This window comes from Hemiscyllium ocellatum, chromosome 19 (genome assembly GCF_020745735.1).
Source record: "Hemiscyllium ocellatum isolate sHemOce1 chromosome 19, sHemOce1.pat.X.cur, whole genome shotgun sequence".
In the NCBI taxonomy this organism is placed as follows: domain Eukaryota; kingdom Metazoa; phylum Chordata; class Chondrichthyes; order Orectolobiformes; family Hemiscylliidae; genus Hemiscyllium; species Hemiscyllium ocellatum.
The window spans coordinates 47,786,712-47,809,378 of record NC_083419.1 but is presented as its reverse complement, the minus strand read 5'-3'; the positions used below and the strand labels follow the sequence as shown (position 1 = coordinate 47,809,378).

Sequence of the window (22,667 nt, the reverse complement as noted above, 5' to 3'; positions counted from 1 at the left end):
CTTGAGAACTGCAATAAAGTTTCCATGCCTCATTGTTTTTACTACCATGTAAAGGCTGAACAGCTGCTCTGAGATCACTATTTAAATACTTCGATTGAGCTTGAATTCTGTACAGATTGAAGCTTTGTTTAAAAAGATCTCCCAACAGTATATACAGCAATTCGATTTGGTCAACATGAAATCTGCCAGTCAGTGGGAATTCATCCAGATTATAGGTTAGTTAATTAACAGTTCTGCCACTTTTTCGTAAGAACAAGTTTCATTTTATAATAAATAGATTATTTTGAGTTCATTAAAGAGGCTTTGTAAAACTCTCTTTCATTTTCATTCGCAGTAGAAAAGGGAAGCAGTTGGCCAATTTGGTGATTGAATCAAAATCAGTGATACTAATGGCTCAACTTGTAGCGGAGTGAGACTTGATAGCCAGCCATTCCTCTCACCTCAGTCATAACATTACACTCAACTATAACCCGATAAGTGAAATTAACTAGTTATTTTTTCGGGACTAAACTTATGACCAACTTATTACAAGCACAAATAGATTTTTAAATGCATGTACAATTGAAATGGCAATTATAATTCATTTGTAGTACCTTTTATATTTAATTATAGACTACATCTCAATCAGCTGAGAACTATGAAAAAAGATACTGTCTCTTTTAGATTGCAAGGATACTGATGGTCATTTCTCATGGTCATTATGGCTACAAAATCTGGTCAGTGGCTAAGAATACTTTGGCAAGTAATCCACCTGACTCACCAATGATACTGCTCTTATCAGCAGTATACAGGATTAGTACCATTTAGGACAAAGCTGCTGGCTTGATTGGCACCCCATTCACCATTTTCAGCGTTCACTCCCTTCATCACTGGCAGCAAATACCATCTACACCCACAACAACTCATATAGGCTCCCATTATAACACCTTTCAATCATGAAAATTCTACTACTTTGGAGAACAAGGGCAAAAGATGCATTTGGACCCTACCACCAACAAGTTTTCCTCCAAGCTACACAAAGGCCTGAATTTGAATTTTATGCCCATTCCTTCGCTGTTATGGGGTCAAAAGTATGAAAATCCATCCTTCAACCACATGGCATCAACATTAACTTCACTAGTTTCCAAGTCTCCTCTCTCCCACCTCATCCCAGATCCAACCCTCCAACTCAGCACCGCCTCTTGACCTGTCCTGTCTGCCCATCTTCCTTCATCCATTTCACCCTCCCCACTGACCTATCACAATCACTTCCCACCTACCTTCCCCCCACCCCCAACAGCCCCACACCCCCTCTTCCCATTTTCTCTCATTCCCCTTCCACATTCCTGATGAAGGGTCTATGCCCGAAACATTGACTCTCCTACTTGAATGCTGCCTGACCTGCTGTTCTTTTCCAGCACCACTCTTTTCGACTCTGATTCTCTGGCATCTGCACATCTCATTTCCTTCTGGTTACTGAGCCAGCAATGTCCACATCCCAGAAACAAGTAACAAAAATTCTCTTGATTGTCAAAAAACAAATTATGAACTTCTGTTATTGCCTCACTGGTGTTGTGCAGTGGAAGTCAAGCCCTGCTTTTCTTGGAGTCATCTCAAAAGTTAAAGATTTTGAAAAGTAAACTGAATTTCCCAATTAACCTGTTTTTCAGACCTAGTTTGACAGAAAGCACAGATCAGCTCACTGTACTTAACAAGAATTACCATTTGTTACAAGTACATAGACTGCATCTACAGGTAAGCAGGAACCATTAGTGTAAATCTACTAGTCAAAACTTATAAGCTTCCCACATATTCAGGCAGACATAGTTGGAGAAAAACAAAGCATGGATGTGATAGGACGAAGGAAAGACTGGAAGGCAGTTCAGTGGTCTCTGTTCCTAGGATCACTAAGATGGTCCTTTTGGCTTGTCAGGACGTATTAGATCATAGATTCTCCTTCAAATACATTTGTTTGCTTGCAGAAGCTACAAGTGGCTGGTTCACACAAAAGTTTCTGGCTTACTGATCAAAGACCACAGTTTACAGCAACTGCAGAGGGAAAACAAGCTATCTATGTTCAGACTTCAGACCATTTTTACTCCAGAGAAAAAAATGCAGCTTGCAGTGAACCAATGACGTCTCCAAACATTCAGCAGAGGTTTTGAAAAGTTCTCACATGGGAAACTGATAAAGGAGGTAAAAGCACATGGGATCCAGGGTAACTTTGGCAATTAAGATCCAGAAGTGACTTAATGGTAAGAATGTAATGGTTAGAAGGTCGTTTATATGACTGAGACTGATGTCCAGTGGTGTGCTATGGGGATTAGTGCCTGGTCCCTTATTGTTTATGATATATAAGTAATACAGAAGAACATGTGGGAGTGATGATAAGTTTGTGGACAACATAAAAATTGGTATTGTGGTTGACAGTGAAGAAGAAAGTCTTAGGTTAGAGGAGGATATAAACAAATTGTTCACACAGACAGATCAGTGGCAGGTGGAATTTAACCATTATTAGTGTGAGGTCATGCACTTCAGAAGAAAACACAAAACGTAGGAGCACTCAATGAATGGCATAACACTAGGAAGCTCAGGAACAGAGGGATCTTGGGGTGCTTATGAAGGCATACAGGACATTTGCCTTTTTCAATCATTGCATAATTTATAAGAGCAAGGAGATTATGTTGGAGGTGTACAGGACTTTGGTTAGGTCACAGCTGTAGAATGTTAAATGTATTTAAGGCCAAGATAGAGGTTCTTGATTAGAGTTAGGAGGCGGCACTGAATCATTCTGCTAATTAAACCAAACACCCAGAAAAGCTCATCTGGCCTCGTAATATGTTAACATATGAGTAACAGAGAACTCCCAAGTTCCACTATTTCAAGAAAATAATATCAATTTATTCTTTAACTCTAAACGTGAACATTAAACAACAAGTATTCACAACTCTAAGCCTCCTTTTCTCTTAACTGCTTATTATTCGCCTCCAACTCTATAACAATATACTGTTCCAAAAAAACCCAAATTAAAATTACATCAACTTAATTTTAATACCATAATGTCAGTGTCTTACTTCTTTCGGCTGAAGATCTCCCTGGGCTGTCGTCTATCTTTTACTGCACAACCTATCACATCCTATCATATCCATGCTTTGTTTTTCTCCAAATATGTAAAAACAATGACTGCAGATGCTGGAAACCAGATTCTGGATTAGTGGTGCTGGAAGAGCACAGCAGTTCAGGCAGCATCCAACGAGCAATGAAATCGATGTTTCGGGCAAAAGCCCTTCATCAGGATGTCTGCCTGAATGTGTGGGAAGCTTATTAGTTTTGACTAGTAGATTTACACTAATGGTTCCTAACTGTTTACCTGGAGATACAGTGTTTCATATGAAAAAGGTACCTTTGATAGAGATTGCTTTTGAATGGCAGTCTTTCTTGATGGCAGTTAATCTCTCGATGGCAATTGTTCTGTCTGGCTTTCAGAATGCCTGCTTTTTTTAATACACCAAACATGGGATCGTCTCATTGGTTCGAGGTTGGCAAAACAATAAATTCATACTTGATTGGGTTTTAGTATCCTGGGGCATAATTTAATCTGGTAAAATGTGAATTGTTATCAAAACACCAATTAACTCTGGTATCTATTTCACAGCGAAATGTTACATATTTTCAATTTTCCAGTACACTTTGAGACTGCTAGCTAATCACATGACAGGTGCTTGTAAGCTCTCAGTACAAACAGCATTCACTGTCTCTGAAAGGTACAGTACCCGCCTTTAACTTCATCGCAGTAAAGGGATCAAATGTTATGGGGAGAAGGCAGGAGAATGGGGTGAGAAACCTATCAGCCATGATCAGATGGTGGAGCAGTCTAAGTGGGCCGAACAGCAGTAGAATTTGGCTGAATCTTATGAATTTTTAAGTTCAGAGGGCATTTGAGGGAAAATATTTTCATCTGGAGGTGGAATACATGACCAAGAGGAGCAGTTGAGGTATGCAATCTCATAACTTGCACGAAGTACTTAGATGAGCACTTGAACTGTCATAACATTCAAGACTATCGGCTGAGTGCTGCAAAGTGGGACTAATGTATATTCAGAGTACATTTTTGTGCAGACTCAATAGGCCAAAGGACCGCTCCTGTACTCTGCGATTCTGTGTTTCCCCTTCCCAAGGTATTTAGCTGGGAACCAATCGCATAGTTGTTACTAGATAGAAGCCTTTGTCATTGATAACTGAATTCTCGTCCACAGATCAATCAGCTACTTGTTGTCAGCCAAAGCTCCATTCGTACATACCCCTTGGTTCCAGCTTGTCTGCAACGAGGCTTTCACTACTGCTTGAACAAGCAGTTGTGTCAACAGCACTAACAATATATATCAAGTTAGTTTTAAACCACTTCTTTTCCCATTTCAGTCTGCATTCACATTTCAGAAAACTAAAAAAATATTGTCTTTACACTTGAATCAAAGATTGTTTTACAAAGGATTATGCAGTTAAATTTACTAAATGGGTTTTCAAAAATCAGATGTTTTTTTTAAAATCTGCAATAGGCATTTAGAATTTTTTTTAAGGCAGAGGTAGATATCCTCTTGATAAGAGGCTGAAAGTTTAGGTTAAGGTGGGTAGTCAGAGATATGGAATAGATCGTAATAGAACTCACTTGGATCTGTTCCTAATTCATTTATTTGTATGTTATCAGAAATACATACTCAGTAGATTTTTGGAGGGAATGACAGAGTTAACATGTTTCTGTCCACAAATGCCATTTTGAGTGTTTACACCTTTTCTGTTAGTATATGTACACCGCTGAGGAATGTCAAGCCACCCAATTTCATATTATGGGTATTTGTTAAATGCTGTATTTGAAGTGATATGTATAATGGTCAATAAATAAATAACTTCTACTAAATAAAAGTATTAAGCTATTTGATAAACCTGATTAAAGGTTTTCCCACAATCCCAATTGCTATATGATTCTCATGGTTAGATATCAATTACTTTACAATAATTTTTACTATAAGCCAAGCTACATAAATTAATTAATTTTCTCAGAGTCTCACATCTCATAAGGACATTGAGATAGAGGAGAACAGATTAAATAAGCTATTGGAAGAAAAGGAAGCAACTTTACAAAGAACTGCTGCACCAAATTTGAGAGCTGTTGAAAAACTACAAAACACGTGGGATAAATTTCAAGAGTCGGTGTCTGGTAGGTTCAGAGTTTAGTGTATTGAGCTGACTTTGGAATTGCTGATTTTTATCTCAATATGATTGAAATTTTGCCTTAGTTATAATCAGAAATATACTTTAAAGCTACATATTAGAACTTAATGATTTACAGTAATTAAATAAATTAGATTTCTTTTTTATGATGTGTTCTTGGTGGGATTTTTTTCCTTTTTTTAGACTTCTGATTTCGTATTTGGGCAGTTCCTGGTGTTTGATTATGCTGCTTTGATTGGCAGACTTAGATTTTAGAATTGCTGAATAAAGAATGTGGAATGCCAAGCCAATGAAAAAGTGTACTAGAATGGGAGAAGAGTGAGTGTTATCCTGTAAAAAGGTAACATTGGGAATGATGACTAAATGTTGAGAAATTTATTCGGAGTCTTAAAACATTTTGGGGAATAAAAGAAACTAAAGCTTATTGCAAGCCAAACCAAGTCAATCAACAGTGATTTCCCCCCGTCCCCCACCCAACCGCAAAACTCCCCTTAAGACAACCTGAGTGCTAGATTTCACTGGACTAATAATAGTTGATCTACAGCAAAAGCAAATTAACAAGTGAAGCCAGTGTGTGAAAACAGCCTTGAAATAGCTAGAAAATAAGCTTAATAGAAATTAAACAGTTTACATTTTTTCCAGCCCATTGTAGTCTAATTTTTCCAATGTGGAATATCTGTTCTTTTCTAGCATTTGAAATAAGCAGAAAGAAAGCTAGAATATGCAGACAGGATTTTGAATATGTCAAAAGGAGAAGATATGATTTGTTTAATCAGTGTTTTGAGCATGTCTCAGTGAAAATTGATCAGATCTACAAGATGATGTGTCAAAATACCAGTGCTCAGGTAAATCGTATTTTTAAAATGAAATTTCAATGTCATGATCCTTATCCCAAAATAAATCAGCTTTGTACCCTTTTGTTTCACTTCAGTTAATTTAGTTTTTTTATGAAAATATGAATAACAGTTTTTTGTGGAATGAGGCATGAACAATCTCCATGAAATATTTGTATAATTTCACTGTGTTTGACACACTCATTCAAGTGAAGGAAAAATCTGCTGAAAATTGATTTGTCGAAAACAGCAGGTACATTATCTCACTACAATGTACAGTTATTGCCTTTTTATCCAAGTCTGGCAGAATCTGGGGAGAGAGAAACAGAATTAATGTTTTGAATCCAATGACTGTTCTTTGAAACTAAAAGGAGTGGAAAATAATGATTTTTATTCTCTTGACAAAGGGAAAGGAGAGTGAATGAGAGCTGAAGAGATAGTGGAGGTTAGTGGTGATCTTTCAGGAATTGCTAGAATCAGGGACAGTCCCAGAAACTGGAAAATCGCTAACATGATACCCCTGTTTTAAAAGGGAGTAAGGCAAAAGATGGAAAATTACAGACAAATTAACCTAATCTTGGTCTTGGCTAAGATCCTAGAATCCATTGTGAAGGATGATATTTCTAAATCCTTGTAAGTGTATAGTAAAATAGGGCAAAGTCAGCATGGTTTCGTCAAGGGGACATCACGTCTGAAAATTCTGATGGAATTCCTTCAGGAAGTAATGATCAGATTAGACCAAGGAGATCCAATGGACTTCAAGAAGGCCTTTGACAAGGTAACACACAGGAGGCTACTGAGTACGATAAGGGTCCATGGTGTCAGAGGCAAAATTCTAGCGTGGATAGAAACTTGGCTGTCTGGCAGAAATCAGAGAGTGGGGATAAAAGGGTCCTTCTCAGGATAGGAGGAGAAGGTTTTGGACAGGTTAGGAAAAGTGGCAACGTGGCAAAGTGTGTCATGCACTTTGGTAGGAAGAATAGAGGCATGAGGATAAAATTCAGTAGTCTGAAGTGCAAAGAGACTTGTGAGTTCTAGTCCAGGATTCTGTCAAGGTAAATCTGCAGGTTGAGTAAATAGTTAGGAAGGCAAATGCAATGGTGGCATTTATTTTGAGAGGACTTTAGTATAAAAGCAGGGATGTACATCCGAAGCACTACAAGGCTCTGGGTCAGACCACATTTGGAGTCCTGTCTGCAGTTTTGGGCCCCATATCTCAGGAAGGATGTACTGGCACTGGAATGGGTTCAGAAGAGGTTCACGAGAATGGTGGCAGGAGTGAAAAGCTTAACTTATGAGGAACTTTTGAGGACTTGATGGGGTTTAGAGGAGGGATCTAATTAAACATACAGAATATTGAATGGCCTGGACAGAGTAGATGTTGGAAAGATATTTCCATTGGAAGGAGAGTCTAGGATCTGAGAGCATAGCCTTAGAGTAAAGGTTAGGTGTTAGGTAAAGGGGTAAATGTAGGGGAATAGGTCTGGATGGGTTGTGCTTCGATGGGTCGGTGTGGACTTGTTGGGCCGAAGGGCCTGTTTCGATACTGTAAGTAATCTAATCTAATCTAAATGGCGATAAAGAAAAGCTTTTTCAGCTAGACAGTAGTGAATCTATGGAATTCATTGCTACAGAACCATTGAGTATATTTAAGACTGAGATAGAAAGGTTCTTGAGTATCAAGGGTTGGGGGAGAAAGCGGGAGAATAGGGTTGAGAAACTTATTAGCCATGATTGAATGGCAGAGCAGACTCGATGGGCTGAATGACCTAATGTCTGCTCCTATGTCTTATGGTATTAATGCCCTTATGGTCTTGTGAATGAAAGAAATGGCAATGCTGTCTCTGGTGAAAAAATAAAGGAAGTGTTCAAGGTAGTAAATGATAGATTGAGTTCCAAATAGGTGTGAATGATACTTGTGAATAGAAGAACTCTGCTGACAGCAAAATCAAGAAAATCACCCACAAACAAATCATGAGGTGTCATAAAATAGAGGACAGAGTTCTAAAGGTTATAATGTGCCCAAACAACAATGAGGTTGCACTGAGCTTCACTGGAACACTGCAGCAAGCCCAGGAGCGTAATGTTAGCATGATAGCGGAACGGTATATTAAAATAGCAAACAACTTGGAAGTTTGGGATTAGTCTTAAGGGCAAAGTGGAGGTGTTCCACAAAGGGGTCACCCATTCTATATTTGGTCTCATCATTGTAAAGGGGATTGATTTGTGAGCAGCAAAAACAATAGATTAGATTGAAAGAAGTACAAGTAAACCCATTGCTTCACCTGGAAGGTGTCTGGGGTTCTGCAATTGCTCTAATATTAACATACTATTTTGCATTTTCATTACTTGTCTACCACCATTAATACTTCATTTGTCTTTTGCTCTGGGCCCCCTCACATTTTATTTCATTCGCTCCTCCCTCTTTGTCATGAGCATAGATAACTACTATGTTTCAGCCCTTGCTCTTCCAAGGCAGAGTAATTGCACTCAAGGTGTCAGATTTCTTTCACTCTCCATAGATTCTGTCAGACCTGCTACATTACTCTAACATGTTTTTAATTAAATTGTGTCACACAATTTCATCTTGTTAAAAAGAAATTAATAATTGCAAACACCACTAACTTTACACTTTAGCTTATAAAGGCCTATGCCAAAACCTCACTTCTATTCTTAACTCACCCCTTGTGCTCACACCCCAAAAAAGTGTTTACTTATATTACAAGATCTTGAGGATTTATTTACTTTTCCTGGGACCAACCCCAAATTATACAACAGCCCTCCAGGATCCCTTTAATTTTCATTAGTATTCCAGCTATTCCGTGAGCTACAAATTCCATGGGGTTCCTTCCATTTGCTTTTGGCTAAGTGTTCCTCCAGTTTGCTTCACAGGAACTTTTCAGCTTCTTGTCCTGATTTTGGGCATGTATAGACTGCCTTTCCCAGTCTGATTCCACAGCCTCTGTAAAGTTCTTTTCAATCTAACTATTCAAACTGATGTGCTTTCTGCCACAAGCCTTTGCAAAGACCACAATAGATTTCTTCCTGGAGCTTCAAACTGGGGAAAATCTTCGGCTTCCCCTCCACCCCCAGCTTGTGCCCAAACTATATTTCATGTGGTGAACAATAATGTTCGTATTTTCTGTAATAAATGCAGAGCTGACTGACATTCATTTCCTTTGCCTCTCCCCACTCAGTGAATTGCAGCCTACACAAGACCAATTATGCAATTGCTTCAATGTGTTCCCAAACTGAAATGCTTGCTTTTGTCAGCAAACATTGTGTACAGACATATTGAGAGAAAAATCTTCGAACCAAGGCTAATCTGAATCACTGGATCTTTTGTAATTTGATAGGTTTTAAGAGATCTTCAAACAGTAATGAAAGTTAATCATTTTACTTTAAGCAAAAAGCTGATTCTGCAGCTTCAGTTTGATTTATTATTGTTACATGTACCGAGGCACAGTGAAAAGTTTTGTTTTGCCTGCAGTGCCGGTAGATCATATCATACAAAAATCATAAGTGATAGAGTATAGCGAGGAATACAAAGCTACAGCTACAAAGAAATTTAGATTAGATTACTTACAGTGTGGAAACAGGCCCTTCGGCCCAACAAGTCCACACCGACCCGCCGAAGCACAACCCACCCATACATTTACCCCTTACCTAACACTACGGGCAATTTAGAATGGCCAATTCACCTGACCCGTAGAGTAAAAAGTGAGGTCTGCAGATGCTGGATATCAGAGCTGAAAATGTGTTGCTGGTTAAAGCACAGCAGGTTAGGCAGCATCCAAGGAACAGGAAATTCGACGTTTCGGGCCAGAGCCCTTCATCAGGAATGAGGAGAACCAGCGACACATTTTCAATTCACCTGACCCGCACATCTTTGTGGGAGGAAACCGGAGCACCCGGAGGAAACCCACGCAGACACGTCCAAACTCCACACAGTCTGTCGCCTGAGTCGGGAATTGAACCCGGGTCTCAGGCGCTGTGAGGCAGCAGTGCTAACCGCTGTGCCACCAGGCCGCCCACAAAGGTGCACCTAAAACAAGATCAGCATTAGATTTGAAATTTGAGAGGCCCATTCAGAAGTCTATTAACCGTGGGGAAGAAGCTGTCATGAACCTGTTGGTACGTGTGTTTATGGCTTTGTATCTTCTGCTTGACAGAAGTGGTTGAAAGAGATTACAACCAGGGTGGAAGGAATCTTTTGATGACGTTGGCTGTCTTTCCAAGACAGCAAGAAGTGTAGATGGAGTCGGTGGATGGAAGGTTGGCTTTTGTGATGGATTAGGATGTGTTCAGAACTCGTGTAGTTTCTTATGGTCCTGGACAAAGTGGTTGCTGGACCAAGCTGTGATGCATGCAGCGAGAATGCTTTCTATGCAAAAATGAGTACTGCAGATGCTGGAGATTAAAGTCAAGAGTGTGGTGCTAGAAAAGGCCTCATTCCTGATGAAGGGCATTTACCCGAAACATCGATTTTCCTGTTCCTCGGATGCTGCCTGACTTGCTGTGCTTTTCCAGCACCACCCTCTTGACTAGAATGCTTTCGATAAAAGTTGGTGAGAGTCCTTATGGGCATGCCGAATTCTGAAGAAGAAGAGGCGTTGTTTTGCCTTCTCGACTGTTGCATTAATTTAGGTGGTCCAGGACAGATTGTTGGTGATGATCATTCCCGGGAACTTGACGCTCTTGATTATCTCCACCTTGGCTCCATTGATGTAGATAGGGGTGTGCCTTCTCCTTGCTTCCTAAAGTCAGTCATCAAAGAACAAAGAAAATTTAAGCCCAGGAACAAGTCCTTTGGCCCTCCAAGCCTGAGCCAATCCAAATCCAATGTCTAAACCTGTCACCCAATTCCTAAGCATCTGTATCCCTCTGCTCCCCAACTACTCATACATCCGTCCAGATGCATCTTAAAGGATCTACCGTGTCTGCCTGTACTACCTCTGCTGGCAACACGTTTCAGACACCTACCACTCTCTGTGTAAAGTACTTGCCGCGTGTATCCCCTTAAACATTTCACCTCTCACCTTGAAAGCGTGACCCCTCATTATTGAATCCTTCACCCTGGGAAAAAACTTGTCTCTATCTACCCTGTCTACACCCTTCATGATTTTGTAGATCTCAATCAGGTCCCCCCCTCAATCTCCTTTTTTCTAACGAAAACAAACCTAACCTACTCAACCTCTCTTCATAGCTAGCACCTTCCATACCAGGCAGCATCTTCGTAAACCTTCCCTGCACTCTCTCCAAAGCATCCACATTCTTTTGGTAATGTGGCAACTAGAACTGCACACAGTTCTAAATGCGGCCGAACCAACGTCATGTACAATTTTAACATGACCAGCCAGCTCTTATTCTCATACCCTGTCTGATGAAGGCATGTATACCATATAGCTTCTGGACTACTCTATCCACCTGTGTAGCAACCTTCAGGGTACAGTGGACCTGCACTTGCAGATCTCTCTGCTCATCAACTTTTCTCAAGGCTCTTCGGTTTACTGTATGATTCGCTCTAGAATTAGACTTCCCAAAATGCATCACCTCACATTTGTCTGGATTGAATACCATCTGCCACTTCTCCACCCAACTTTCCAGTCTATCTATGTTCTCCTGTAGTCTTTGACAGTCCCTCATGCTTTCTGCTACTCCACCAATCTTCGTGTCGTTAGTTTATCAGGTCGTCAGGTCCTTAGTTTTGCAGGTGTTGAGGAAGAAATGGTTATTATCTTCACACCACATCACCAAGCACTCTATCTTTTTCCTGTATTTTGTCTCATCTTGTTGATATCTGGCCTACAACGATGGTGTCATCAGCCAACTGGATGGAATTTGGACGAAATTTGGCCACATAGTAATCAGTGTACAGGGAGTAGAGTAAGGGGCTGAGCATGCAACCTTGTGGGGCACTGGTATTGAAGGTTGTTATGGAGAAGGTGCTGTTGTCTATCATAACTGATTGCGATCTATGGGTCAGGATGTCAAGGATCCAGTTGCAGAGGACGGAACAGAGGTTTCACTCTCTGACGTTGGCGATTAGTTTGATTGGGATTATGGAGTTGCAGGAGGAACTGTGATCAATAAGTAGAAGCCTGACATAGGTATCCTTATTAACTAGATGTTCCAGGGATGAGTGTAGGGCTGGGGCGGTGGAGACTGCTGTAGACCTGTTGTACCAGTTGGCAAATTGCAAGAGATCAGGCAGGCTGGGAGGCTATAGTTGATAAGAGCCAGGATTAATCTCTTGAAGCACTTTGTAATATTGGAGGTCAGAGCCCCCTGGCAGTAGTCATTGAGGCAGGTTGCATATATTTTCTTTTTGGTACTGGGATGATGGTTGTTTTGTTGTAGCAGATGGTGACTTCATATTGTAGCAAGGAGAGGTTAAGATATCAGCAAATACTCCCATCAGCTGATCAGCACAGGGTCTGAGTGCATGGCCCGGGTCTCCATCTGGGCCAGTAGCTTTCCATGGGTTTACACTCAAGCAGGCCAATCTGACATCTACAGCGGTGATTGTGAAAAGAGCTGCATCCAAGGCTGTCGGGGCAGGAGCGTAAAATGCTTTGAATGCATCAGGGAGGAATGTATTTTTCTCTACTATTCTGTTCTGCTTCACTTTGTAGCCCATTATGTTGTGTAGGCTTTGCCACAGAAGGCGGGTGTCTGTGTAGTTAGTTTGGGTTTCTAACTGAGTACGGTATTCTTGGCATCACTAATGGCCTTACTGAAGGATCGTATCTGGATTTCTTGCAGAGGTCAGGGTCATCTGACTTAAATTTGTACACCTGGCCGTCAGTAGACAGTGGATTTCCCAGTTCATTAAATGTTTCCAGTTAGGGAACATATGGATTGACTTATTTGGCACGCAGTCCTCTATCCACTTTCTAATGAAGTCCATGACAGTGGAGATGTAATTGCACTTCCTGTAAACTTCCTTGCTCCATTACAAGATTAGAGATAGATCATTCACTGCTCGTGTTTAACATTTCATCATCTGACATAGTATACTGAATATTGGTTAGTTTTAACTGTAATTAACTCCAAGCTTGTTTGAATTGCACTTTTGTCAGGAATGCTTATCAGATTCTTGATCAGATGCCTCCATTTATTTAGCTAAACTAAAAGTTAAATTCTGAAATAAATGAATTATAAACGATATTCACAATGATTATAATATACTAATTTATCTTGGATCCTCCAAGAGACCCCACTTCTTCCAAAGCAGGGAAGGAATTGTGCAATTTGAAAATGTGGATTTTATACTTGGTTGTGTGGAAAGAAATTATCAGGAGCTCCTTCAAAACATCATGATAGGCAGCACGATTTTATACACCATACCTAATAAGTTGGAGCTTACCTTCCTATAATTAAATCTTGATAGAGCAAGCAGTTAAGAATGTGCATTTTTAGAATGCAAATGCAGTCTAGCAAAAAACATAAAAATAAGCCCTAAAGTGTCTATAGGTAGATGAAAAGAAATATTTGGAAAAAAATTGATGTGAGTCCTTAAACATAGAGTCAGGCAAATTTATAATGGGGACTAAAGAAATGGCAGAGAAGCGAAATTATTATTTTGTATCTATTTTCACTGAAGAAGGTACCAGAAATCTACCAGATCTAGGCATCCAAAGGGCTGGGAGCTAGGGAGAAAGAGGAGTTCAAGAAAATTAACATTGGTAAGAAGGTGGTACTAGAAAAATGAATGGAGCCAAAAGTTGACGAGTCCCCAGAACCTAATAGCCTGCATCCTACAGTTTTGAAGGAGGTGGCTATACAGATAGTCAATCCATTGGTGCTTATCTTTCAAAATTCAGTTCGAAGGAAGGGTCACTGTAACCAAAATGTTCAGTCTGATTTCTCTCCACAGATACTACTGGACCTGCTAAGCTTTAACAGTCATTTCTGTTTTTGTTTCTGATTTCCGGTATCTGCAGTTCTTTCAGTTTTAAACTGTTAGCTTTACATCAATATTAAGGAAAATGCTAGAAGGTATTTTGGGGGTCGGCTAAATAGGCACCTGGTTGATATGATCTGATTGATCAGAGTAAACATGGATTTGGAAATGGGAAATTCTGTTTGATAAACTTGATGGAAGATTTTTGAAGACATTGCAGGTAGTTTTCCTATAACACCATAGTTGTGTTCCAGTGAAACCTCGTTTAATAGAAAATAGCTTAATATAAATAATGGGGCCTATAGGAAAAGTGGGGTTGGGGCAAACCAGCAAAAACTATCACTCACAATTGTTCAAATGTCTAACACAAAGTATAGCACAGTCTGAATGAAACTTGAAAACATATTTATTAACTAAACAAAAACAAATTTAGCAAATTACATGTAAAAGATGTAAGAAAGCTGCTCTCTGTACGGTATCTCTCTCAGAAAGCTGCTCTATCAGCAGCTGACATCTGTGCATGCGCAGAACGGAGCAGAGACTTCAGCACAGATGTCAGCGCATCTGCAGAATGGCACAAAGACCAGCAAAGTTGTGCATGCATGGAATGGCACAGCCATCAGCGCCTGTGCAGAATGGTGCAGTGATTTTGATGCATATGCAGAATGAAGCGCATAAACGGGTGGCCTGTGGAATCATGCTAACTCCAGAGGTAAGTGTTCTCGAAAATAACATTTTCTAATTCTTCAGCAATGTTATAGCCAAATCGTGCAGCCGAAATGCATGTCATCCCAGAACTAGTTGTACTACTAAAATTGATAAAGGAGAGCCAATGAGCGTAGTAGTGAAGTTCTGCTTCAGTTGTGCAGAGACAAAAAAACTGCAGGTGATGGAATCCAAAGTACACAAGCAGGAGTCTGGAAGAGCACAGCAAGCCAGGCAACATCAGAAGGTGGAGAAGTCTGACGTTTTGAGTATAACTGTTCTTCAGGAATGGATGTGGGGTTAGGGGAAGCTACAGATAGGGGGTTGGGGGGTGAGGGTTATGGATGGGGAGAGGGCCAGAGTGGTGAGGTGGTGATCGGTGAATACAGGTGGTAGGTACAACCTGGTAGGTCGATATGGGAAATGAATCCAGTTGGTAGCTGAAAAGAGGGGTTGGTCGGAGAGATGGAGGGTAGGCAGCAACGCTAGAAAGGGAATCTGGATGGATGGGAAGGTTATTTGAAATTGGAGAACTCAATGTTGTGTCCTCTAGGCTGTAGGCAGCCCAGGCGCAAGATGAGTTGTTGTTCATCCAATTTGCAATTTAATTAATTGTGGCATTGGAGGAGACCAAGGGTGGACATTTCGGAGAGGGAGTGGGAAGGGAATTGAAATGGCCAGTGACCAGGAGATCAGGCTTATCCTTACGGGCCTGGCTGAGATGCTCAGTGAAAGATGCCCTTAGTTTATGTTTGGTCTCATCAATGTAGAGAAAACCATATCAAGAGCACCAGGTACAGTAAATAGGTTGGAGGAGAGGCAGGTGAATCCCTGTCTCACCTGGAAGGACTGTTTGGGGTCTTGGATGGAGATGAGGAGGGTGGCGTACTGGCAGGTTTTACTTCTTTTACAGTTGCAATCAAATATACTGAGGGGTATTGAGGGTTGGTGGGGAGGATGGCATGAACCAAGGAATGGTGAAGAATATGGTTCTTGCGGAAGGCAGAGAGGGGTGAGGATGGGAACATGTTCTTGGTGATGGGGTCTAGTTGGAGTTGGCAGAAATGTTTGAGGATGATAAATTGGATACAAAGACTGGTGGAGTGGAAAGTGAGGTCAAGGGAGACCCTGTCGTTATTATGTTTCGTTGGGTCGGGGTTTAGAGCAGTGGAGCAAGGATAGGAGCAGGTGCAGTGGAGGTCTGTCTGGATGAGGGGGGGTGGGGAAGCATGTTATTTAAATTGCAGACACCTGGGATGCTTGGGAGTGGAATGTCTCTTCATCACAGCAGATGCAATGGAGACTGAGGAATTGGGAAAATGTGATGGAGGTTTTGCAGGAATCGGAGTGGGAGGTGGTGTAATCCATGTAGTCATGGGAGTCTTTGGATTTGCAGTAAATGTCAGTCTGTAAACCGTCGCCGGAGATAGAAATTGAGAGATCAAGGAAGGGGAGGGAGTTGTCCGAGATAGACCCAGCGAACTTAAGGGCACGTTGGAAATTGTGGCAAAGTCAGTGAACTGCAGCACCAATGCAGTCATCGATGTAACAGCAGAAGAATTAGGGAACAGTACCTATGCATGTACTGAAGAGGGACTGTTCAGTGTGGCTGACAAAGAGGCAGGCATGGCTAGGGCCCATGGCCACCCCTTGGATTTGGAGGAAGTGAGAAATGTTGAAGGAAAAGTTATTGAGGGTGAGGACTAATTTGGCAAGGCGGAGGAGGGTATTGGTGGAGGGGCACTGGATGGAATCATTGAAACATGGAATCTGTTGGAGAGGAAGAAACTGAGGGCTTGTAGGCTATCCTTCCAGGGAATGGATGAGTATATGGACTGCACATCCTTAGTGAAGGCGAAGCACTGGGGGCCAGGGAACTGGAATGTTTCGAAGATGTGGAGGGCCTGGTTGGTGTCCCGGATGGAGGTAGAAAGTGCCTGGACTAAGGGGGAGAGAATGGAGTTGAGGTAGGAAGAAGTGTGTTCGGTGAGGCAGGAATATGCAGAGATAATTGGTTGGTCAGGGTAGTTGGGCTTATGGATCTTGGGGAGCAGGTGGAACCGGGCAGTGCGGGGCTTGGGGTCTGAGGTTTGAGGTGGTAGATGGGAGATCACTGGAGGTGATCGTGGATAGTGTGAGTGACAGTGGCCTGATGGGCCATGGTGGGGTCGTGGTCAAGGGGGAGATTGGACATGGTGTAATGGGGGCTGGCGTTTGGCTTCTGCGACAAAGAGGTCTGTCCTCCAGATTATCACAGTCCCGTCATTGTCAGCCAGTTTGATGGTGAAATGGGATTGGTATGGAGGGAATGGAGCACTGCATTTTCAGTTGTCTAGGAGCTTGCTTAGACTGTACGAGGAGTATTGCATGTAGTTTTGGTCTTAGAGGTTTATCAGACTTGTTCCCAGGATGGCTGAACTGTCCCATGAAGAGAAACTGGCAGTCTAGTCCTGTATTCTAGGAGAAAGTGAGGTCTCCAGATGCTGGAGATCACAGTAGAGAGTGTGGTGCTGATGAAGGGCTTATTCCCGAAATGTCAATTCTTCTGCTCCTGAGATGCTACCTGAGCTGCTGTGTTTTTCAGCACCACACTCTTGGTCCTGCATTTTCTTGTGTTTCAAATTATAAAAGGTAATCTCATTGAAACGTACAAAATACTTACAGGGATAAACAAGTGACAAGCCAGATGCAGGTAAGGTATTTCCTTTTGTTGAGGAGCCTAGATTAAAGAGGCACAATTTAAAATTAAGAGGGATGCAACTTCGGTGTGAGATGAGGAGGAATTGTTTTACTCAGTGTTGTTACCTTTGGAATTTTTTACCACGGATGTTTGTGGCTCAGTCTTTAAATATATTCAAGATGTGCAATGTTGGAGTTCTGATTACCAGTGTGGTGAACAGGGACATGGAGGTGATATGAATAAATAGTATTGAAGTGTTCAATTAGATGATCATATTGAATAGCCAGGAATGCTTGATGGGCTAAATGGCCCACTCTTATTCTTATAATACTGTCAACCAGGTGACGCCTTCTAGAACTATCACAGAACCTTAAGAGTTCTGGCAGTGCAAGATGGCATCTGCCTTGAACAATACAGAAGAACCTGTTGGAGCAGTTTGCATCATGCTCACTTTTTAAATGTTCAAATCCAGTAAGGATGTGCCAAGCTTACTTATCCAGCAGTTGTAGATTAGAAACAGGATTTGGCCATTCACAAGTCTATTTTGCCAGTGAATTAGATCATGACTGGCTCAGGTCTAATGTGTGATAGTGTTAGTTTTTTTCACAAAAACAAAAGTATGATAAAAAGGACCATAAGAATCATATCTTTAATTTTTTATCTCAATTCTGGAATCTGACTCCAGTTTCTGTAATAATGAGTGTCCAACATATTTGAGCTATTACAAATTATTTCACTACAAGAAAACACAGTAAAATATAAAAATCTTGAAATTAGGCAGTCAGAGATTGCCAAACCAGATTAGATTAGGTTCCCTACAGGCCCTTCGGCCCAACAAGTCCACACCAACCCTCCAAGAGTAACCCACCCAGACTCATTTCCCTACATTTATCCCTGACTAATGCACCTAACACTATGGCCAGTTCACCTGACCTGCACATCTTTGGTCTGTGGGAGGAAACCCATGCAGACATAGGGAGAATGTGCAGACAGTCACCTGAGGCCAGAATCGAACCCAGGTCCCTGGCACTGTGAGGCAACAGTGCTAACCTCTGAGCCACTGTGTTGCCCCGGTGATTTTTACTTCTCTATCAAACTACGTATCAGTCCCCAGAACAATTTATGAATAAAATGTTTTTGGAACAAAGAAATTATGTTGAAATCGTATATTTCTAAAATCAAATTAGAGGGTCATGCTCTTCCAGGTTCACAGAGTCAGAGATGTACAGCACAGAAATAGACCTTTTGGTCCAACTTGTCCCTGATGATCAGATATCCCCACTTAATCTAGTCCCACTTGCCAGCACCCATCCCATATCCCTCCAAGCCCTTCCTATTCATATACTCATCCACAAACCACCCTCTACATGAAAAGGTTGTCCCCAGGACCCTTCAAGATTTTTCCCCTCTTACCCTAAACCTATGCCCTCTAGTTCTGGACTCCCTGACCCCAGGGAAAAGACTTTGTCTATTTATCCTATCCGTTCCACTCATGACTTTATAAACCTCTATAAGGTCACCCCTCAGCCTCCGATAATGCAGGGAAAACAGCCCCAGCCTATTCAGCCTCTCCCTATAGCTCAAATCCTCCAACCCTGGCAACATTCTTGTACATCTTTTCTGAACCCTTTGAAGTTTCACAACATTCTTCCGATTGGAAGGAGATCAGAATTGCACACAATATTCCAAAAGTGGCCTAACCGATGTCCTGTATAGCTGCAATATGACCTCCCAACTCGTGTATTCAATACTCTGACTAATAAAGGAAATCATACCAAAAGCCTTCTTCACTATCCTACTTACCTGTGCCTCCACTTTCAAGAAGCAATGAACCTGCACTCCAAGGTCTCTTTGTTCAACAACACTCCCCAGGACCTTATCAATAAGTGTATATGCCCTGCCTTGATTTGCCTTTCCAAAATGCAACACCCCACATTTATCTAAATTACATCTGCCAATTCTCAGCCCATTGGCTGATCTAATCAAGATCCTGTTGTACTCTGAAGTAATGTTTGATGCTGTCCACTACACCTCCAATTTTGCTATCATCTGCAAGCTTATTAATATACCCTTTACGTTCACATTCAAATCATTTATGTAAATGACAAAGTGGACCCAGTACCAATTCTTGTAGCACTCCACTTGTCACAGGCCTCCAGTCTGAAAAGCAACCCTCCACCACCACCCTCTGTTTTCTACATTCTACATTCTTCTACATTCTAGCCATTCTGTATTCAAGTAGCTAGTTCTCCCTATATTCCATGAGATCTAACCTTGCTAAACAGTCAGCATAAATATAAATATAGGTGTACTTGGACAACAAAAATTGGTGTTTTTAAGGAATGGGCTTGTAAAAGTTGTTATGAAGAGATTATCTAAATAAAGAGGCGGCATGGCGGCTCAATGGTTAGCACTGCTGCCTCTCAGCACCAGGGACTCTGGGTTGATTCCCACCTTGAGTGACTCTGTAGAGTTTGCACGTTCTCCCCGTATCTACATTGGTTTCCTCCGGGTACTCCGTTTCTTGCCACAATCCAAAGAATGTGCAAATTATGTTAATTGGCCATGTTAAATTGCCCGTAGTGTTCAGTAATGTGTATGTTAGGTGCATTAGTCAGGGATAAAATTAGAGTAATAGGGGAGGAGAATGGGTCTCTGGTTACTCTTTGGCAGGTCGGTGTGGACTTGTTGTTTCTAATGGCCTGTTACCATACTGAAGGAATTTTGTGATTCTGTGATTTTCCAAAATATTATATGGACCCATGTAAATACAGCAAAACGTTTATTAACCTGCACTGTGCCTTATGAGCTTGCATAAGGTTTATATACATTAATCATCATCAGACATGGAGCATGATCGCAAAGTAACAACCAATCAATAAATTATAATACTTCATGGGGAGCAACTGGAACCAATGATATTGATTAAGTTGTAATGGCTTATGTCACATTTTCACAGCTTGCAAAATGTGATTAGTATTTCCTCTACGAAGTTGCAGCTTGCAAATGTAGTTAGTATTTCTTCATCTCGCAGCTTGCTGGTGGTTTTAGTAGTTAGTTATTTATATAGCTTTAGGCATTAGCTACACATAGTAACTATATAAGTAGTCACACATGATCAACCATTTTGTCTGTAGCTGTTTTTGCAATTTAGTTTACCAGTGCAGAAGCCATTTTGTGCAGCTCCTTTATCCATTTTGTCCTACCTCCTAGAGGTCCATATCCTCAAATATTCTAAATGTGATCTAGCCAGAGCTTCATAAAGCCTCAGAAGTACATCCGTGTCTTTCTATTCTAGTCCTGTTGAAATAAATAGAAACAATGTATTTGCCTTCCTAATTACTGGCTCAAGTGAAACTTTCCTTTAACAAAATTAGATTAGATTCGATTACTTAGTGTCGAAACAGGCCCTTCACCGACCCACTGAAGCGCAACCCTCCCAGACCTATTCCCCTACATTTACCCCTTTACCTAACACCTAACCTTTACTCTAAGGCTATGCTCTTGGATCCTAGACTCTTCTTCCAATGGAAATATCTTTCCAACATCTACTCTGTCCAGGCCATTCACCATTCCGTATGTTTTAATTTGATCCCCCCTCTAAACCCCATCGGGTCCTCAAAAGTTCCTCATAAGTTAAGCTTTTCACTCCTGGGACCATTCTCGTGAACCTCTTCTGAACCCACTCCAGTGCCAGTACATCCTTCCTGAGATATGGGGCCCAAAACTGCAGACAGGGCTCCAAATGTGGTCTGACCCAGAGCCTTGTAGTGCTTCGGATGTACATCCCTGCTTTTATACTAAAGTCCTCTCAAAATAAATGCCACCATTGCATTCGCCTTCCTAACTATTTACTCAACCTGCAGATTTACCTTGACAGAATCCTGGACTAGAACTCACAAGTCTCTTTGCACTTCAGACTACTGAATTTTATCCTCATGCCTCTATTCTTCCTACCAAAGTGCATGACACACTTTGCCACGTTGCCACTTTTCCTAACCTGTCCGAAACCTTCTGCAGCCTCCCTGCCTCTATGCTACCTGTCCCCTTACCCATCTTTGTATCATCTGCAAACCTAGCCAGAATGACCTCAGTTCCCTCATCTAGACCGTTAATATATAAAGTAAAAAGCTGTGCTCCCAGAACTGAGCCCCGTGAAACACCACTTGTCACTGCCTCCTATCCTAAGGTCCCTTTGTACTTGAGATTTCTGAATTTTTCACCAATTTATAAAATAATCTGTGCCTCTGTTCTTCCTACCAAAGTGCATGACCTCACTTTCCCACGTTGTATTCCATCTGCCACTTCTTTGCCCACTTATCTGAACCTATCTGAATCCTTCTGTAGCCTCCCCACCCTCTCTATACTACCTGTCCTTCTACCTATCTTTGTATCGTCTGCAAACTTAGCCAGAATGCCCTCAGTTCCTTCATCTAGATCATTAATGTATAAAGTGAAAAGTTGTGGTCCCAACACTGACCCTTGTGGAACACCGCCAGTCACTGGCCACCCACTCAGCTTTCTGCCAGACAGCCAATCTTCCGTCCGTGCCTCTAACACCATGGGTCTTACTCAGCAATCTCATGTGTGGCACCTTGTCAAAGGCCTTCCAGATAAGTTAGATAACATTTTGTTGGCTCTCATTGGTCTAACCTGCTTGATACCACCTCAAAACGTTTTAACAGATTTATCAGGTGTGACCTCTCCTTGATGAAACCATGCTGACCTTGCCCTGTTTTACCATGCAGTTCCAAGTATTCAGAAATCTCATCCTTCAGAATGGACTCAAAACTCTTACCAAAGACCAAGGTCAGCTACTCACCTCTGCCCCGATTCTCTTAAACGTTTGAGATATTACTCATGTCTGCTACCGTGAAGACTGACGCACAGTACTTATTCAGTTCCTCTGCCGTTTCTTTGTTCCCCATTATTACTTCTCCAGCGTCATTGTCCAGTGACCAATGTCCACTTCTACCTTTCTTTTTTTTCCCTATATATTGCTGCATTTTTTGCTGTTGCTTTTGCTTTTATGCTGCTCCTGATTTCTCTTGTTAATCATGATTGCCTCATCTTCCCTTTAGTATGCTTTGCTTTCCTAGGGATGAATTTTTGCTGTGTCCCCCGAATTACTCCCAGTAACCCCTGCCATTGCTGTTACAGTTTCTTTCCTGCTAGGCTCCTCTCCCAGTCAATTCTGGTTACCTCCTCCCTCATGCCTCTGCAGTTGGCTTTATTCAATCGTACTACCATTATGTCTGATTCCACCTTCTCCTTCTAAAATTGCAGAGTAAATTCTATCATATTATTGTCACTGTGTCCAAAGAGTTCCTTCACC

At 41.4% G+C, this 22,667-nt stretch overlaps 1 protein-coding gene across 1 annotated transcript in view; it reads left to right on the top strand.

The window, feature by feature from the left end:
* The window catches only part of LOC132824800 (structural maintenance of chromosomes protein 1B-like), a 172,251-nt gene that overhangs the window by 105,091 nt on the left and 44,493 nt on the right, over positions 1-22,667 (top strand). The window contains exons 20-21 of the mRNA XM_060839544.1: positions 5,038-5,194; positions 5,899-6,053. Coding sequence (XP_060695527.1) covers positions 5,038-5,194; positions 5,899-6,053 — 312 coding nt within the window. The remainder of the gene's footprint in view (positions 1-5,037; positions 5,195-5,898; positions 6,054-22,667) is intronic.